The sequence below is a fragment of the Epargyreus clarus genome, unplaced genomic scaffold (genome assembly GCF_041222505.1).
Source record: "Epargyreus clarus isolate Ecla_fem2 unplaced genomic scaffold, WU_Ecla_fem_2.2 ptg000007l, whole genome shotgun sequence".
NCBI classification, from domain to species: domain Eukaryota; kingdom Metazoa; phylum Arthropoda; class Insecta; order Lepidoptera; family Hesperiidae; genus Epargyreus; species Epargyreus clarus.
In genome coordinates, this window is record NW_027332215.1 from 23,522,032 (window position 1) to 23,543,674 (window position 21,643).

Here is a 21,643-nt window from a genome sequence, read left to right on the forward strand (position 1 = left end):
GTGGCGATGACCAGCCACATCACTCAATAGGACCGACCGATATAAACAATGATAGTCTCGCCCTCCAAAGAGTTTAAAAGTAATTAATAAACACAAAACATATGCTATTAGTAGTGGTTAGAAAGTCTGCCTCTCAATCGAGGGCTCTGAGTTTAAAATCCACCGCAGGTTGACGCACAGCGGATTCTGAACAAAATAATGTTCCAGTCTTAACAATGAGTAGTTAAATATCACACCTTTTTCTAGTCAGAGTTGTACTAGGCCTATGCGACTGCATAGGACTGCATAAGACTTTATGAAGACACTAAAATGGATTATAATAATAAAAGATAAACCAAGTATAAATCGGATGGGATTCAGTATGAAAAACCATGGCTTCAGCGTCCTTTTTATTTAAAGGGTAAAAACGGAACCATATTACTTAACCTCCACTGTCTGTCCATCTGTCACAGGGCTCTATCTCCTGAACGGTAATAGATACAAAATTGAAAATTTTACAGAGTATGTATAATGGTGGCTACTATAACAATAAATACTTAAAATAAAAAAGTTTAAAATGTAATAAATACAAGGAACCGCTATTTTTCCATATCTTTCGCTTCTATCTATTGAATGTAGACTGTTAAAATGTACATAATGCATTCTTCAATGGCTGCAATAATAACTAATACAACATATAAAATAAAAAAAAAAATTGGTGTTACTACACTCTCGGGCTGCGAGTTCGAATTGCACTGGGCCAATTTTATTTATAAAATAAGAGGCCTATGTCCAGCAATATTCCTCAAAAGGCTAATGAATGGATGGATAAAATAAGAGAGCATTTAGTGCCTCATTTGCAAATGTATTTCTTACATTGACATGATTCTTAATTTTTTTAACATATTTCATTTCCGTCAGCTTGTAAGCTGACCGAAACAATACTACCATTACAATACAACAATAATTACAATATAGTTGAAATTTCGGTATTAATTTGTGCTTAAATGTCATATTCTTAAGCGATTAAGTCTACTTTTTCATTGTTAATATGTTCTCATTGAGTATTGCATGTTAAAATATTCATAAATGTTAAAATCTATGAGTAATTTACGATTTTTTTAAGATTATTTTGGACCTTTGAAATTTTCCGACTTCCCGGGATCCCGGCCCATTTTTCCCGTCCCGACTCAACGTGTTTTTCCCGGGAATTCCCGACCAGAAACCCTAGTCAAAATACTTTACATCAAAAGTTATATCACGTCACGATGAAATACATAAGTTATATTAACCGAAATGCGAATAAAAACTCGTACTTGCACTTGTTGTTTTCATAACATTCCGCTAGGGGCGCTGACTAAGATTTCATACAATTTAACTTATTAAACGTTAACGCAAACGTAAAATAAATGCCTGATAAAACTCACACTCGGGCCACTGAACTTTTTATGTCTTACGCAACAGCTAAGCTGTCTAAGGATTCTAAAGTACTTCCTACGCTCGTCTTTTTTTGCGCCCAGACGAACCCACGCTCGTCATTAAAAGTCTAAAAAAGGTATACGTATACGCAATTACTAGCTGACCCGACAAACGTTGTGTTGCCATATAAATAAAAAAATGTTAAGGGTGAACCACTCTTATCATTTAGGAGTATGAAAAATACATAGACCTACTGATTCTCAGACCTACTGAATATGCATATAAAATTTGGTGAAAATTGGTAAAGCCGTTTCGGAGGACTACGGTAACTAACATTGTGATACGAGAATTTTATATATAAGATGGATCTTAAAATTTCTGCCGTTTTATTATGTAGCAAAATTTAATATAAGAATTTAACGCCGTCAAGTTTTAATCTAATGCAACTTTAAATAAAATTAAGATGAACGTGCAGGAAAGGTGCGTCGAGGCAACGAGGTCCACTTATTATACTTAACTTGTTACACGAGAAATTCTAATATGTTTTATCTATAAGCTTTATGAATCTATTCTGCTGCCATAAAATATACCTAGAAAAATAAAGCAAAAAGAAAATGGTAATCAAATGTTTTTGCTATTAGACTCAATTTATTAATCTATTAAAAGTGACTGCCGCTTTATTTTACTTGCACATATTTTAATATTTGTATATCAAAAGGCATAATATAAGATGTGGCTACAAAATGACAACAAGCCCGTTATTTATTTATTTATCTTATCATTTAAATATTTATTAAACACGTTAACGTTCTCTTCGTTATACATTTAAACAAAAAAACACATGAACGAAGCAACACGTGAGCAACGTTAATAATATCGATTTTAAAAACAACTTGAGTGAGTTGAGTTAACTTTAACACTAACTTTGAAGATAGCGATGCAATTTAACAATTTTATGTCGCACCAAGTGTCTTTATCATCATTATGTATCAATTTTTAGTCGACGTGGACTGTTACGGAAGTTGACAAAAACTGTAACGTTAAGTGACCGAAATCGATCAGTTACAATTAAGTTTTGGTAATGAAGTCGTGTTGCAAAAAAAAAGCACTATTTTAATTAATTAATGCTAAACGTTTCCCCGCAAACATCAAATGGCTTGTTTTTACACACGTATTTACAACCAAATCACGTCGAATAATTGAGTCGTTGTACTCAAAATCTATATTATACGAGTAAGTTCATAAAAACAAAACATTCAGTATTGAATTTATATACCTTTTCTGTGTTGACGTGTGGAAAACCTTCAAAAGATACTTGGTGTCGTAAGAGCGACACAGGGTTATGTGGGATTTTTACGTCACTAAAACCCTCCAGCGACCGTCTGGAGTCCTCTGAGCGCATAGTCTTGGCGGGCTCGGCCCAGGTGATCATAATGCGTACCATACGGAAGGTATGCGGCCACACATACTGCCGTCCTCCGTCCTCCCCCTGGGTCCACACTAAACACCCACAATGTTCTGGTCTCGGAACTACAAGAATAAGAATATTGTATGTACTTGCCTTTTTTTTTGCTAAAAGCGGGCAAAATGAGTATAATTCAAAATATTGACATTTCTTTGTATATGACAATTTTTTTGTGTATGTAATATGTAATATGTCGTGGTCACGACACGTCCGATATTTAGAGATCTATCTTTTCATAATACGCCAGTAATCACGTAATGGATATTGGTACAAAATTGGAATTTGTCAAAGCAAAGTGAATAGCAATTCGAGCACTAATCATACAAAAGGCAATAATATTAGTAACACCCTCGTCCCACCCCGCATACACGTAGCGCGACATTTGGTAACATCAAAGGATTATTGTATAGTGTGTAGTGAATAGCGCGATTGGTTACATATTATAGCTATTTTTATCTCAATAGGTATACTAAACAAGCGTAGGTATATATAATAAAAACAAGAAAACCGTCAAAGTAATAAATGACTAATATAATGAATAATAATGTAATTTAGCCTATGTCACTCCCACAATTGAATTATATCGTAACACAATTAAATTATATTTAAATCCATCGAACTGTTTGAGCTGTAGGGATGCCAAATAATGATACATATATAACATAGTTATACGAGTATTAATACATACTCTCGAATAACTAAAAAATATTACACTCTACAGTCGGGAAAAAATAGGTAAGTATATAATGGGTACAGAACCTTCTCTTTTGTTCGTTAACCAATTTCCATAGATAACTATTGACATGATTCTTGAAAAAATACTATTATGGTCGAATTTCGATCACTAGGCGAATACTATTTCCCATTAATAAATAACGTAATACCCAATGTGTTGCATCAATCCGTGTGTGAGATTTTTTTATAAAACAAATATAATAGAGCTTTGCAAGCCATCGGCCAAATCCAAAGCGTAGGTATGGAAGAGGCCTTTTTATTGAATTGGCATTGGTATTCTATTGTTGTGCTGGCTCAAAGCTTTGACTGCGTTTGACTAGAATTGGTGTATTGCAGGAAAAAATCCACATATTAAATAATGTCACCAAGTAACTATGAAATAAATTTGACAAATTGATATACAATCTTGATATCAAAATGACGTTCAGCTGCGATCGTTACAAGTTCTTGCGCGACTTGTACCTGTAGAATGACACGTTCATTAGCACGTGCACCACAATAGATAATACATCAAAGAACAAACAGAACAGTGGGTTTTTTCGGGTAAATGTTTACCAAAGAAGGCGGGGTGGTTACTTTGATAGCTCGCAAGGTTGTGTTGTTGTGTGGTTGTGCAAAAATTTCTTGTTTTTTTTTTTTAATTATAGAAGTGGCTGGGTGGTTTAAAATTAAGTTAAGAGACTTGAATCAAACGAAGAAGTAATCATTGAAACAAACGCCTATTTCGAAGGCGTAGAGAAACCTTTTTGTTAAAGGGGATATCATTTATCCAAAAAATATTACGCGGAATTATCAACCGAACTGATTATGTTTAATTTGCATGAAACACGAAACACTGCTAGATGACCATCAAATGTGATAAACGTGTCATAATCAAATCGATATCAGTGACTATTCTCTACAGATTACCATTCAAGCATGGAGTGATCATTACTCTTCGGACGAAGGGGTCAGCTGTTACTAAAATAATAAATAGACGAAAAATTTATCTCGAGGAGATTCTAAGTTTTAGCTGTAACATAGCAAAATCAGGTATATTTGTATTCTTTATTTTATAACATTTTGTTTTTATTTTGATACACTGGTAGATATTATTAATCCCTTTGTATGTATTATTCTAATACAGGCTCTTCTTTTTTGGCACGATAACTTTGAGTACCAATGTATTTTCGGTTTTTCAGTTCTATATTGGTTGTTTGGTCAGTAATTTAGTTTTTTCCAACAGATCATTTATTATTTTATTTTTACAGCCAGATTGTAAAGTGTACATGGATGGCTAAATCGAAAACTATAACGAGTAGTAAAGAATATTGGTAGGAGTTAGTTACAAGGCCAATTTTGATAAAACTAAAAACAAAAATATATACTACACAATATTGCGTTATCGGATTATGTTGTTAGGATGAGATTTAAGGACTTATCTAATGATACATGACATATTATGGAAAAAGGTTATATAGGAGTAGCAGACGAGCATGCAGTTCACTTGATGGTAAGTAGCTACTACCGCCCATGGACATGTGTAATCAACCCCAGATAAGATAACATATCCCAACCTGAGGCTGGCCAAACATGCGCCGCTACCTCTGAGGACTAGGCTGGAACCCCTCGGAAAAGTATGTATCCCTTGCCACACTCTCAAACTAGAGCACGGCAGCGTTAAATACTGCTGTTATGAGGCAGAAATACGTGTGGCGGTGGTGCCGGAATCGAACCACAAAGGATTCTACCACTTTCAAAATATGTATATAACCTTCTATAAACATGTACCTTCTATACACATATGTGAGTATATCTATACATGAGTATACTAAGCCTTAAATACCACCAAACTCCGACACCGTTTCATATATCACCATGAAACTTAGAAAGTCTATGTTTTTTACTTTGTTTATAATTAAGTATACATAACAATTTATTGTAATCTACTCAATGGTAAATAATGAATGCCAATCAATCTGAACAATAGTTTTATTTCCGAACATAAAATTAAAACATTTTCTCTTGTTCGACATCAAAAAAATACATATTTACTGAACGAATACTTGTTTATTCATATTGATATGTGTAAATAAAGCTGACCCTGATAATATGGAGATTGAAGGGTTTAAGGTAACATCAGTAAGAGATACTATGAATTTGGGTTATATTTTATATTCTATGTTATAAAGATTTTATAAATCAGATGCTTATATAAGTATCGTAAGTATACTAGAAATTCAGACTTCTAGCTTTACCTACAACGAAGTTAAAGGGGGTCGAAAAGGTCTGAATTGCTTCGAGAAAAGAATGGTACGGCCACGCCAATTTTATTTCTTTTTTGTAGAGCGAGTAAACAGTGGCTGGCAAGTGCTACTTCAACATAACCAGTTACTGTTAACCTTTTAAGATATTACCAATGAAGCCAGTTCCAACTTCACTTTTACAGGAACTATCCTGTAAAATGTACGATATTTTGACGTGATAATGTTCGCACTGTCTAATTTTTTTTTGTTAAAATCTGTAGGGCTTGTTCAGTAAATCCACCGAAATCCTCCCAAAACTAGTTTCGGTCATATCATTGAAAGGAATTACTGCCTATATCCTATTTGAGCCTTTCCTTATTATCTGGAATCCATGAATCTCCTAAAATTACTTCCTTCCAACTGCGTGTAGATTTTTAAGGATTTTACGTGAATATATGTACGGAAATATATAAAAAGTTAGCCGGCAGAATTAATTTAGGGTTTGGTGCCAGGTTAAGCTGGAATAGATAAACTAAAATAAGTAACATAATTATCTGCTTCTAATAGTCGGATATGTAAATTTAGATATAACAGGGCTACATAATTATATCAACATCCTCATCCTGTTAGTAAAAAAATCCAATCTAGAGAATCATCATCATCATCATCATCATCAACCCATTACTGTCCCACTGCTGGGCACGGGTCTCCTCTCAGAGTGAGAAGGATTAGGCCATAGTCCACCGCGCTGGCCAAGTGCGTATTGGTAGACTTCACATACCTTTTTTTTTTTTTTTTTTTATATATCTCTCAGGTATGTAGGTTTCCTCACGATGTTTTCCTTCACCGTTTAAGCAAGTGATAATTAATTTCTAATCTAATACGCACATAATTTTTAAAATCAGAGGTGCGTGCCTAGGATTTGAACCTCGGACCCCTCGATCGAGAGGCCGATTTCTTAACCACTAGGCTATCACTGCTGTATAATCTAGAGAATGCGGCATGAAAATTGCGCGTTACATATAAGTAGGTACATTTATAAAGGAATCCGCAAAAATTGCAATCTTCCTAGATAAGTGTAGAGATATTCCTATATCCTCTACCCAATAAAAACTAAAAGATTCTGTCCAATACGCAGGAGTGTAGGAAAACATTATTTTACGCCACACAACACAAAGTGCACATTATTAAAAATGAAGAAAATTATTTATTCAAACAGAAGTAGTAATTACCACCACTATATTGTATCTTGCAGTTTATAGCGTATCTATAATTATTGACTGTAATTGCTTAAAGTTGTATACTTCGTGGTATTAAAGGCTACCATTATATTTGTCCAGGTGACTATTGTCACACACAAAAATTGAAGTGCAATTTTCTAGGTGTTAATGTAGACTGCATAAATTATATTTGTGTGTTTATTCATCAAAATACATAGTTATCATTTAGCGTGTTTTAAATTAAAAATTGGATGTTGATCTCAGTAGATCAAAGCGTCATTGTTATTTATTTGCAATCAAATGAGTGGTAGGTTACCTCTCCAAAAACATTTTGTATTAGGCTCCGTTCACATCTTAAGACATTCGACATGTCAGACATTGTACGTGGCGGGAAAAATAATATTTTTATCCGACTATGGATTATGTTTTTCGTGCGTATCTTGTAAGTTTTTAAATTTATTTATTCCTTTTAAATCTATCATACGATGGATGGTTTAACGGTTAAGGTGATATTATATTCATTTTAGTGTTTCTACTGACTGACTCGAACTGAATTAAGTCGCTGAACATAAAAGTTTGTATATATGTAGATTATTTATACAGTACACATAGATACCTTTACATTACCTAGCGTAGATGAATACTAGGAAAGAAAAAAAAAACATCGAAATTTCAGCCCTAAGACGAGTAAAATAAGGGTTGAAAGATTGTCTGAAAATACTTAGATTTTTTATGAAAATTTACTTAATTTAACTTTTTTATGAAAATTTGCATTTGGTTTTCTGCATAAAAATAATGAAACGTCTATTTCACTACTTTTGGGAATTCTACTTTGGCCGGTTTAGTGCAATCGGGTTTTTGTAATTATCTACATGACGGTGTTACGGTATATAGATACGACACACGTGAGATCCCTCGATACCCTTTGTATAGAAAATATGTAGTTCTCACCTGACACGCTCTATGTCTGTAGACGTTAATGGACCCATAGACTTTAGGGTGATAGCGCGACTACGGCAGATCTTGCATAAGAATAAAGTTTTACCTTTAATTATATAAAGATGTATAGCTCGTTTGTTGGCATAAAATATTTTAAGCGACTTTGATATAATATAATACAGGCATATTCTGACAACTACAAAGAATAAGTAGTTTGATAGCAGTAGGTATGTAGACTTTAATTTAGATGTACAGTTTATCTACATCCTTTGTGTCTGAGGGCTTTATGTAAAGATTAGAGGAACTTAATAAGGCAGGGGCAATATTAAAATTCTATTCAAGGAAAGACCCTTATTATGTTTGACAATAGACTAAGAGAACTACTCCTCTGTGAAAATCTTACGACATTTAGGGATCTATATAAAAAATAATCTAAACGGCCAACAGATACAATGTTATAGGAATAGGAAGTCTACCAGTATGTATTTGGTTAGTGCGGTTGATTATGGCCTAAAACCTTTTCACACTGTGGGGAAATTCGCACCCAGCAGTGGGACACTAATGATGACTTTTTCATTTAAGTCATCGTGTGTATGATGAATGCTCACATTTTGAACGCGTTTCCTTAAAGCAGACGTACACTAAATGGTATTCAGGATTTTTTGTTTACAAATAACTTTTCTCACTTTGTCAAAAACACTGCGACCAATCTAGATCCGAGACCAGATCCAGTTTCGCTATCCCATTTTTACGTCAGCCAAGCGTCTCCTACTTATTAACGTGATAATTTTTAGGGTTCCGTATCCAAAGGGTTAAAACGGAACCCTATTATTTAGCGTCCACTGTCTGGCTGTATAATTGTTACACGTTTCTCACTTTTGAGCATAGGGACAACAAGTGATAACCACAGATACTAAAAATATAAGTAAAGCTACGGAAAATATATTGTAGGGAAAAACATTATACAGCAGAATTATTCTAATGCAGCAGCTAATGCTTACTGATAAATTTCAAAAATCTGTGGTGTTTGTGAAAACACATTAGGTTCCACTATAATTATTTAAACCTTCTCCTTGGTAGGTCGATAATACACGAAGCTCCAATCCCATAAATCAACAATAAACGCTACACCCGTTTTTGCCGACTTCACTCAGATAGACGCTCCTGAAAAGTGGTTCTAGGCAAATTTTTGTTTTATATCTCCTGAATGGTTAATAGCTAGATTCTTTAGGATGAATGGCTTACAGTTTCTACACAACTAGTGTAGGTGCAATCATTCGCTGGGCAATCATACAGTAATATAATATAATAATACAAGGAATAAAAAAAGTTAGCTGAGACTAACAACATCACGCTTGGTGCAATGTTTTAATAGAATCAACAACATACCGATACATTATTAATAACAGTATTTGTAAATAAATTTATATACTGTAAATAGAAATATCACTGTAAATAAATATTATTGTATCCTTAACAAATGACTGGAGCAATTTGATGACCCATGTACAATAAGGAAGCAGCAATTGCTCCGCTTGGACAAAGGGTTACCAAATTTTGTAAAGCGTAAAGTCGCAAGTTATAATAAAATATATTGAAAAATTCAGCAATAGCTAAAAATCATTAGGACCACAAATTAATGCAAATACGTAACAAACATTAGACAACTATTATTTATAAATAATTTTTTTTTTATGCCAGCCATTAGTATGTCAATTCGCAATTTGCGGACTAGAGGATTGCGGAAATAGGATTATAATATACACTACCGCTCAAAAGTATTTGACCGCACAGTAAAATACATTTTGTAAAAGTTTGGATGAATGAAACTACTTTATAATAATTTTAGCCATTTATTTTCAACATTCTAGATATCATACATTGTTACATACAGTGTTTAAATTTTAGACTCATCTATATGTCCACCTTTGTTTTTAATGATGGCCTCACAAAGCTTCGGTAACCTAGCTACTAATATGTAAAGCTTCGGTAACCTAGCTACTAATATGTAAAGCTTCGGTAACTTAGCTACTAATATGTCCATTGTTGTCTTGGTTATCTCCTGCCATTCGTCTTGCAACTTTCTCCCCAAGTCTTCCTGTGATGTAGGACAACTTTCTCCTACTTTTCTAATCAGCTCATCCATCAATGGTTCAATAAGGTTTAGTTCTAGGTACTGCGGAGACCATATCATGAGTTTCAATACGTTTTGTTGTTATTTTCCTTTTAAAAAGTCCCTGCATAGTTTTGACGTGTGTTAATCATCATTGTCTTGTTGAAATACGTTTTTAATGTATATAAGTATTTTACGTTGTCAAACGAACAATGAAACACAATAAAATTGATTTTAGAGATAATATATTGTTTATGATATTTTAAGAATAGTGCTGGTGGGCAAATACTTTTGAGCGATAGGATACATATTTAACACGTGTGTGTTAAAATACCTTCTTTTCTTCTGTACAATTTGAAAACGATTTGTGTGTGTGTTACAAGAGGGATTAAGTACGGGCTAAAACACGAATACACGATACGGCATCGCGAGATGTTGCGATGGTTAATTTTTTATATGTTTTTTAAGTAATTAATTAAAACCTAATAAAATAAATTAGTATTGACTTTTTCATAAACTAGGACCAAATAGAATTTTCTTAAATAGAAATCCAAGTATATTTCACTCATACATTAATATTTTGGTACGGGCTCTACTATTACTAAAACTATTATTAGTGGTAATCTTACATCCTCCATTATTAATAATTAATCTATTCAATGTTTTTGCCGTTTGTTTGACAAAAGGTCGATATTTGACAGTTACTTCATACTAAAAATTGACAAATGTCGATCTGTCTCGGGCAACATTTGGATAGATTCGATATTAATAACGAGTTTATATCAATATTGGTGTTAACTTACCGTCACCTCTCGACCCGTCTTGCCAGTCTTCTTCTGAAACAAATAAAATTTCTGTTAGGTATGTAAGTTTTGTTAATCTATTCAGTACTGTACCATTGCTGGGGCAGATCTTTTCTCAGAGTGAGAGGGGATTAGACTATAGTCTGCAGTGCCAGCTAAGTGCAAATTTGCAGACTTTACACATCTTTGAGATATTATTTTTTAAGATCTCTAAATCTGCATAGATTTACTCATGAAGTTCGCCATCACTGTTAAATAGTATTCAGGGGTAGCAAAGCAACTGTGACCAATGTTAGATAGGAATCTAGTATTATCATGGGTTGATTACAGGTGTTAATGGGCGGCAGTAGCCACAGGTGAACTGCATACTCCTTTGCTACTTCTTTATAAACATATCTTTACAATAAACAGAAAATAAAAGAAATAAAATTAACTAACTGAAAAGTAATTAATTATGCAACTCCGAAAGACAAACTTTAGGGTTCCGTACCCATTGGGTAAAACGGAACCCTATTACTAAGCCTCCGTGTCAGCCCGTCTGTCACAGGGCTTTGTCTCTTGAACCTTAAAATATAGACGCTAGATTATTTTACAATGTATGTAAAACGTTAACCGCTATAATAAAAAATCCTAAAAAGTTGAAATAAGGTAAATGGGGATTCAAATACAAGAAGTACAACGTTACCACTAACGCCATCTGTGTTCACATAATATAATAAAGTGTCAGCGCACACAGGATCACACGTCGGTAGTATACAGAACTTCCAATAAATGGCGTTCCTTGCTACATTTATGTCGACAGGGTGTATATTTCGTCCGACTGCATATTGTAGGAAAGATAAAATAAATACCAATAAAATAAATAACACAAAATAAAAATTAACATTTGGTGGTATGGAAGCCTCCATGTGAGAGTTTGACTCGTATAGTCCGCGCCAAACTGCTAGTCCGCTCTGAAGTTGTTGCGAGCAGGTGTCATACAATTTGCTATGGCGACGCGATTCACTTCTATATTCAGAGCGGGCTAGCAGCTTTACGCAGACTATACTTGGCTAATTATTCATTATTGTTAATTATGGATCTTTTGTTCAGATATATGAACATCGTCGGAATAACTGTTCATTACGACAGATTGAGCTATTTTGTTGAGATATTTTTTTTTTGAAGTTATTTATTTCTAGTTTCTATTTGCGTACGTATTTGAATGCCATATTTTACAACAGAATTTAAACTACACTCACACGCATTCAGAGCCGCTGCATTTAAAAACGCCAGATGTAATTAGTTACAAAATTATTTTTTCTTAAAGCTTAAAAACCTAGCTTTCCAATGACATCTTTTTCATGGAAATCTGTACGGTAGTTATTTTTTTTTAAAACAATCTTAGCCAAAGTGCAGGATAAAAGGAAATTTTACCAAAGGGATTGATGTGATTGAAGTGAAATAAAGGACATTACGAACATTTTAAAATTGTTGAGTTGGTGTAATTAATGTTGGGTGTTACCTCCCCTTGCCCTAATAACTGATCGCATTTGATTTGCCATCCAACAGACCATTTTTTTTATAGTGGCTTGGGGCATAGCCTCCTACTCCTCTCTCTAATTATACGCTTTGGAGCTCTCGAAAGTTTGAAGGAGCCGGATTTCTGGTCCGAACGATTCCTTACAATACATCCCACAAATGCTCAATCGGATTCATGTTTGGGCTGAGCGCAGGCCCGTCCACCGTCGGTATACCGATTTCATTGAGAAATTCCCTAGTGACACGTACAGTGTGACACCGGGCATTATCATGCATTAACATAAATTTATCCCCAATGAACCTGGCATACGGAACGACATGATCCGAGAGAACATCTATGAAGTATAGGTCAGCAGTCAGTCCTCCTCCTCGGTCTCCTGCAGGCACGAAAACGAGCTACGTTTTTTCGTCAAAAGAAATCCCGGACCACATCATACAAGAACCGCCCCCTTAGGCAACTGTTTCATTGAAACAGCACTGCGCAAACCATTCTCCTAGACGCCTGTAGACCTGATTTATCCTGTCATTGTCATGCAAACACATTCTGCATTCGTCAGTGGACAGGACAGAGCGCCATTGGTGGATGCTCCAATCGAGACGCTACCAAGCAAATTGAAGTCGAGCTTGCTGGTGTCTTGTGGCCAATTTGGGGTCTTTGGCAGCCCATTTTGGAGTGAGGTTGGCTTCTCTCAGGTGTCTTCTTACTGTTCACTCACTGACAGCTACTACGCGTACTTGTCAGAGCTCTTGTTCCACATCAACGCCGTTCAAATGGCGATTTCAAAGTGACATCGATACAATGAATCCATCGTAAACGGCAGAAATGTAACGATTATTGCTGGTTCTTGGTCTTCGCCAACCAAAAAGCCGCCAGTCTCTTGAAAGCGTCTGTAAACTCTTGAAACAGCAGATTGCGACAAACGAAACTGTCGAGCTACTGCACGCTGGCTAAGGCCCTGTTGCAACAACACAACAACTTGAGCGCTCTATTACGGTGTTGTATCCATGATGTCGTCGAAATAATAAGCGCAGGTAGTGGAGATGTGTACAGGTCAAGTTTATGATGAGACAATGGCCTTTTATACGGAATTACAGTCCACAAATAGTGGGTATCACAACGAGCACAATTCCCGCTACTTCAATTCGGCACCAATTTAAAAAAAAAGTATTGTACTGAGTTGTATGGTAATGATATCATTCGAAAGCTAGGTTTTTAAGCTTTAAGACAAAGTAATTTTGTAACAAAATTACATATGCGTTTTCAAATGCAGCGGCTTTGAGTGCGCGCTTGGAGTGTGAGTCGATTCGTTTGCCCGCGAGTGTAGTTAACCCCAACAAATTGAACTTAAATTTCGCTAATACCTTTGTTTGGATTTGATGACAATGCATGGTTAGCACGTCATTATGACGTCATAAAAAATCTAATGCGACTGACGTCCTAAGATGGACCAATTATTTTTTTGCACCCCCATCATATAGGTAGCAAAAGGAAAGATTTTCTACGAAGAATACGAAAAATAAAATGGCATTACTAAAAGGCTTGCTTTTTAAAACAATTTTTAAATAAATTTATTAACAAATTAAATTATATAATCTGCCTGTTGCAACTCATATTATGTCCAGTCAACTTCATTAGTAGATGAGTAGAATTAGTAAATTATATTTAGTAAATGAACAAAATTCCAAAAATACCTATACACCCAAACGTTCATAAGTAGCAAAACAACCCTAGCATCATAATTAGATTAACATCGTAAAGGGTCAAAATTAGATTCTCTCTAACGCGACAAAAGTAGCTGGACACTGTTCAATAGGGTGTCCCGTACTTGTATGAAAAAAAATTTTTTTTTGAGCTAGGCTATGAGCAGATGTATTAAAAGTTGCGTAATTTTACACAGATTACGGATAAAGTAAAAAAAAATACAATTGCATGTCATCTTGAGGGCTCTACCGAGCCTTGAGGTTTTATAAATTTTCCATTTTAACAGACACCTAGAATAATGAAAAAATCACGTTTAAGGATTTTTTTGTAATAAAATTAGTAGAAAAAGACAATAAAACGATAATAACAATATAGAGCTTATAATTAATAACAAATACGTAATATTATTTTTTTTTTGTGTCCAAGATTTGGTATTTTTGCTCGATATTGTAACTTCGTCGTAGTTACACTTTGTGAGGCTGCTGTTACCTGTTACATCTTTATGTAGATTAAATGTGACAGGGTAAATATCATATAAACAAAATCAGTGCTCTTAAGCGATGACATGAGTTTAAGATCTTTGTTAAAAATATGTTGAAAAACCGGCCATTTTTTGACCTGGCGCTCGAGACATACAATTATTTCGATGTAATATTATCTAGCAGAGAAGTTGGTACTTTGCAATTTTAATATCCTGTGCTTAGTACCACTTTAATTTTAACCAGTTTTTATTATTATTCGCAATACTAACTCCCCAATGTCATTATCATCATACAATGTACTGACAAAAATGTTGTCACAAAATTATTTCTTTCGTCCATTGAATCCACGACAGAACTATGATTTCTGTGTAAAATCGAGAGTATATGTAATATGGTTCTACTTCGGCTCCTAGAAAATGTACAAATAATACACAGAAAAAGAATTTCTTTCGATAAAATAATCAATAACAGAACTCAGCTTTTTCAGTAAAAATCCAAAGTTAAATGAAGAAATCTTTGTCTGATAAGAAATAAAACCGGGCGTATATTTTAACGACGTATAATATAATTAGTTATGAGTTGCTATTATATTAACAGAAGTAGCCATCTCGAGTGGGATATTTATCCAGGTCTAGACTACAGCGTCCAGTTGATTCAAATGGATATGTTTCACAAAGATAATTGTCATCTTTATATCTTCTACATTTTTCGGCAAGTCAGGCAAATTATAAGCCACCGCAGTAAAACACACTATTTACTATTAGCAGCGAGCTATGTCATTGTTTTCAAATATATGTGGAATATTTTCTTCAACCTAATGTGCATCCATATAAGATTTCACCGGACCTACTATTGATTTTAACCCAAAAATCTGAGCTCTATAGTCGATTCTATTGTTGAAAGAAATATTTTTATTTGTATGCTAAGAAAACATGCTTTTCACTATGTTGTTTGATAATAGCGACTACTTTCGATTACTGGTATAGTAAAGAATAATAAAGACTAGATAAGCTTATAGTTGCACTAAACCTAGGATATTTCAACCGCAATAAGTAAAGTTCTTTGCTAGAGTTTATACCAAAATATTGTGTGGAGCTTCAGGTTATATAAACGCGCGAAGAGAAATAAATGTAAAACTGGTAACAGAGGCCTCCTAAAGTGTAAATATAGCTACTTATAGAGATGGCTTTATTATTAGTATGTATGTTGTAAAATGAAGCAAAATTTCTGGATAGAAAATACTTTTTTATTTTATGTTATTGTCATTGATTATAAACTCAATTTTGTACGGTTGATAGATGTTTGTTGCGTGTCTGTAAAAATGTAAAATTCATAAAACTTCAAAGGTAAGTAGAACTCTCCAGATGACACGCAAATGTAGTTGGATGTCCCTGTATACTTGGTAGCTGCCGATCATCAAGTTCTCAGTATGGTTCTAACATAGTATAAACAGCAAATATGGTATAACAATTGCTTTTGCCACAAAGAAAACACTCGCGAGTCAAAACATGAAACTTGTGGAAATATGAGGATTTGCTGATTAAATCCTAACAAATGCGAAGTCGCTGGTAATGGGTTATTGTAAGCAAATCAAAACGTCGTGTTTGTATTGCCCCAATATAGAAAATAAAGTAAATAAATGTTTGAAATTAAGTTAAGGAACAGTAATAATGAACAGCGAAATATCACCAAAAAATGTAAATTTCTCAAAACTTTGAAGCTCGGTAGAGCCCTAAAGATGTAGTTTTATTATTTTTTTATTAATCTACGCTCAATTACTCCACTTTTGAGGGGTCTGCTGTTAAGAGAATCGAAAAAGAAAATTTACCGGACACCCTACTGTTCAACTTTTGAAACACAAAGGTATTTTTGAAACCTGAATCTGTTTATCTACATTTGGAGCTGTCTGTACCTTGCGCATGTTGAAACGTAGTACGTAATACGTAAGTAATATAATTATTATTTGCACATGAAAAAGAAACTATAAAAACATTGAAATAAAAATAAAAGTAATCACTAAATAATTTTATTACATAAATAATTTTAAAATATTAACATGGGTAACATAATGGTACTACAAAAAAAAAAGTAAAAATAAAACATAAAAGAACACAAAAACAAAACGACAGCTTTAAAACAGTAAACTCACCATTTTCTCGTCCTTTTCTTTTTTTCTTTCCGCCCGAGCTAGACTTGCTAGATTTTTCCGACTTATCTTTACTCTTCCACCGACTTAACATTTTTATCACTTATTATTTTAGCTTGTCGACGTAACTAATCACATTTTTTGCATCTAACTCCTATCTATTTGTTTACACAGTAACATTACTAGCACTTCATGTACGAGTACTTTAGCATCACACTCACTTTCACAAACACTGTGCAATGTCCACTCATGACGTTTAAAAAACTTTTTTGGGTACTTATGTTTTAGCGTCTTAATATTAATTAATTTATTATTCACTATTTATTGCACTATTTTTACACTTTATGAGATATGTATGATAATAAGTTGTATTCAATTCCAGTTAAAGTTAAGTTTGGTTTATCTAGCGGTTTACTACTGATTACTCGGTCAATAAATATTTAATTACTTCAAAAGAATTGTTCTACCAGTCTTTGACGGTGTTCTTGTTTGCAGAAGGTACCTGTAGGAAATATTTTTTATATATTTATTAACCCTAAAAACTTAAGTGCTGGACATAGACCCCCTACAAGGGCCCAAGCTCCTGCACTTAACCTTATTATTCAGGGCAATAATAAATAAGTTCACAGGATAATGATGTTGCCTATCTCCGAGATTATTCTCAATCGCATCCTATAACATAACGAGAACAGAAGAGATCCTATGACGACCATTACCATACTGTCGTATATGATTTCAATATATCAATTTTAACGAACAAGCAAAGGGTGGATAATGAAACATTAATACATATTATTTTTATTTACTTATTTCCAAATACTTGCAATTAAAAAGTGTAAATTGAATTGTGTTTTATTACATAAAAGCCTTATATCGCGACTTCAACAATCATTAGATTAAAGGTTCGATTAAATCTTCGTAGAGTACGAACTACGAGTATATGAGAGAGCCAAAAAATAATTTTCTACACAATGTGTATTATCGTTTGACAAAGTATTTAACACGTTCAAAAAGTCTCCAGAGTACGAGTGTCAATTTGTTAGAAGTATTTGGTTGTTTATTCCATTTGTATGTAATGTGGAGCGCCTGGGGGTTTACACTGGGTATTACGCAAACGGCGAATGAATTTAGATTATTTCAGGATCTTTTTTTAATGAGTAAACTCTAAATTGTTTTTGACTTATTAAGGACAAACTAAAGCCCTTTTTATCATATTTTACTTTATTTATTTAAACAATATAAAATAGAAGCACAAACAATTTTTCGATAAACATTGTAATTTATAGTATAAAAAATGAAATCCCGCATCAACTATTTAAATTAATTCGTTTTTGGTGTAGTCCGCAGTTTTAACATTTTTAATGCTCTAGGAACTGGTCTATAATGAACAATATAATAAAAGTCTCATAATATCAAAAAAGAAAGCGTTAATACTGTAATTGGTAAAAACGTTTCTGATATAAAAGAACATTTAAATTAAAATTCGTCTCGAAATACGAGAACAATTTTTCCACGTGAAATGTTATTTTGGTATTCCGACCAAGTGTCCCTTGCATCTGTTAATGGAATAATTAGGACACTTTAGAACTAAAAAGTAAGTTTGATAAATACTAATATCGTTAATGCAGCGTGCAGGAGCCGCCCGGTTGCGTTGAGCCCGGCAGTCCGCAGTTAGCAGTACATCAATGTGGGCGCTCTACGGAAAGAGGTACGAATAATTGACGCTTTCGATGTTGATTCATTCGTATTTTGATTTTTTTAATCGTATGCTTACTAATACTGTTATCATGATTAGAGTTTTCAATGTTATGTTTGCCATTCCACAGTCTGATTTATTTTTCATCTATCATAATTGTTTACGTGACTTTAATTTCGTGCTTTGATTTCGCAATTAAAAGATCATCGTTTCATCTGTGTCAGTATATATTTTAGCCCTTCCTCCTTCTTTCCTCCTCTTTCTCTGCCTGCTAATACTATTGAAATTAGTCGTGAGTAAATCGTTAAATTTTGCATGTATGTGTTTTAAATGGGTATTGTTTACAAATAAATTACCATCCTAAATTTATCTGTTACCTAAGGATTGAATGCGCGCTGTTGTATATAAGTATGCACGCATGAATTGATTATTGTGTCGATTCTTTAACTTAAATTTCTAAAATTCTTTAAATATTTAAAAAGGATATCTGTTGAGTATAATATATATTTTTATAAAATCCTGAATATCTAATAAAAATAGATCTGTAAACGTGTTAAATCGAGTAAGATTCCAGTAGGGGGATACCAGTTCTAAATTCCCATAGAGAGCCCGGGACGCGCGTAATCATTATATAGCAGAACACATATGTATATTCAATTTTCGACTTTCAAAATTCGACTTTCTTCATTTAACGTATAAAGGAAAACTTTATTCATAAACCTGCATGGCTAAGAATTTTAATGAATCAATTTTGAATAAATGAGATTTGAATTTGAATGTTGTCAAAGGTGCGTGAAGTCTTCCAACAATTTTAATGTTGTCAAAGGTGTGTGAAGTCTTCCAACAGGGACTTCAGTGTCGTGGTGGATTACAACTACGACCTTAACCCTTCTCATTCTGAGGAGCTATACTCGTTATTTTGATGAGCAATTGCAGTATGAATAAAGATCACTTTGAAAACAAAATAAAATATGAGATTAATAATATTAATGAAATGTCTTTGAAAGCGTGTGTTCCAAACATTTTAGCCGACTTGGATTTATTCCTTGAATATATGTACATCTCCGCATTAGTAATGTTGATGACGATAATGTTGTTGTTGTTGAAATCGTGTCCTCCAAATTAAAAAATACATTATTAGTGAAGAGTCAGATATTTTCTTCATCTGTCGCATTCGAATAAATGTATATTTTCAAGTAAATTTCATTTCTATGTTAAAGTTATCTCCTTATTATTTCTTTTATTCTTTTAAAACTGCGATTTGTCCATTCAGAACATATACAAATAAAGCAAAGCAAAATTCAATCTAAAGGTGTTAATTGGTGCATTTATTAAAGATGAACATCTAAACAGATTTTGATATCAATATTAAATATAGAACAATTTAAAAGAAATACGCTCCCTCAACCAGACGTCTTCAATTTCGAAAAAGGTTTCTTTCCCGTTGCAATAAAAAGGAAGCCTGAGTAACAATTTTAATAAGGGTTTAATCTTTACAAATAAATAAAAATAATCTCTTTTGAATACGAACAATCTGCAAATAATTCAGGAAATCATTTCAGCCCGTTTTTAACATTTGCGGTTCTATTATATTAATCTTATTTTAATTGATGTATTTCCCGTTATAAATTTCGCAGGAAAGATTTAATTATTTGTAACAGCGTGGTTTATTTTCATATATATAGCTTCAAATTCTAACATAAGCAAGTTCTATTTTTTATAGTCCACTAAAATATTTCGTAAGTTATAAATAAATTATAAACATTTTTAAAACGTAGTAATAGTTAAATCGTTAAACTCTTGAAATTTTATGTAAAATAAATAAAAATGTTTAGTATGCCATTAAACAAAAAAAAAAAACTAAAAAAAGAATATCTATAAACAAAATAATCTAAAAATATCTATAAACAAAAAACTACTGAAAAATAATAATCCCAAAAGCATGTGTTCTGTAAATTTGAATCCAGAACTGTGTAACATGATCCAAAACTGAACCAATGAACCAGTGGGTTCATTGGTTCATGGTTGGGGAAAATCTATAATTCTGCACATGCGTTTAAACCACTGCAACTAGCTCCACACCTCAGAATAGCTGGGAACTTCTAGGCACGATAGTAGACTCAGTTAGCGCAAATCTTACGTTCGCCAACTTCGATAGATGGAGTCAGTTACGATGCACGCTGTGCAGTCAAGCAATTACTTCATAAATTTGCCGAGAGGGCGTTAGTGACCTTTTGTAAAATATATTTTTTTTATAAGAATTTTTCTTAAATTGTTATATTTACTGGTATACTTGGAAAGGAAGGATATTTTATCAATTTTTTTATGAATTTCAAAAATGAGGAGCTATCTAATTGGAGCCACTTTCCTAGTATATAATTCATTTTAATTTATATTTATATTAAATAAATGTAAGTTTGCTCCGTCTGTGTCTTACATCATACACATGCAACTTTGATGAATAGTTTTTCGTATCACAACCAAGGTTTTTAATTGTCTAACAGGTGGCGCCCGCATCATGTTGCGTATGTGATACGTGAAAAACCTTCTTACAGTACTCATGACAATGTGGTTCTAGATAGCAAAAATGATATTTAAACATTTTAAAATTGCATTAATTTTGCAATGAAACCTTTTTTAGGGGTTTGAACAGAGGATGAACGTTTAAATAAAAAAGTTGCTACCAATGTCAACCTATAATTTTGTATAATTATAATATTAAACCATTATGCTTGAACTACTTACTTACAATAGCAATTGTATTAATGTAGGCTGTAAACTATTTCCAGGCTAATTCGGTCAGCTAGTCTACGGGACGTCTAGAGCTATCGCTATGCAGAAGTTTCCCGACGCTGTCATATGAAGTTTCTCTTCAATGGAAAGGTCAGTCTATTCTTAGTAAGACCTAAGTTTTCGCAGTATATATAATTTATTAAATACCTCTCAGTACTATATTAATGGTTAATCAACTACGATCTGCCGAAACATTTGCTACATTAAAACTGAAATATAAAGAAGGAGCTAAGTTTGGCATAAACGATGTTCAGTGTCGTTAGTGTCCCCATAGTCCCAGTTGGACTGCAACCCTACAACATTCATCAATCTGCTTAGAACAATGTTTCTTGTACTATGTTATTACATAGTTATTATTTATATGTTTATAATGTATAACTTGGCATGTTTTAGATCAAATAATGA

The 21,643-nt window shown here is 33.4% G+C and overlaps 1 protein-coding gene across 2 annotated transcripts in view; it reads right to left on the reverse strand.

Moving 5' to 3' along the window:
* LOC140743701 (coiled-coil domain-containing protein AGAP005037) overlaps positions 1-21,643 on the reverse strand; it is a 275,840-nt gene that overhangs the window by 167,181 nt on the left and 87,016 nt on the right. The window contains exons 2-3 of one of the 2 annotated variants that reach the window (XM_073075193.1): positions 16,753-17,251; positions 10,899-10,931 (exon numbers count right to left, since the gene is read on the reverse strand). In XM_073075193.1, coding sequence (XP_072931294.1) covers positions 10,899-10,931; positions 16,753-16,843 — 124 coding nt within the window. In that variant the 5' untranslated portion in view covers positions 16,844-17,251. The remainder of the gene's footprint in view (positions 1-10,898; positions 10,932-16,752; positions 17,252-21,643) is intronic. The other variant, XM_073075194.1, reaches the window with a different exon arrangement.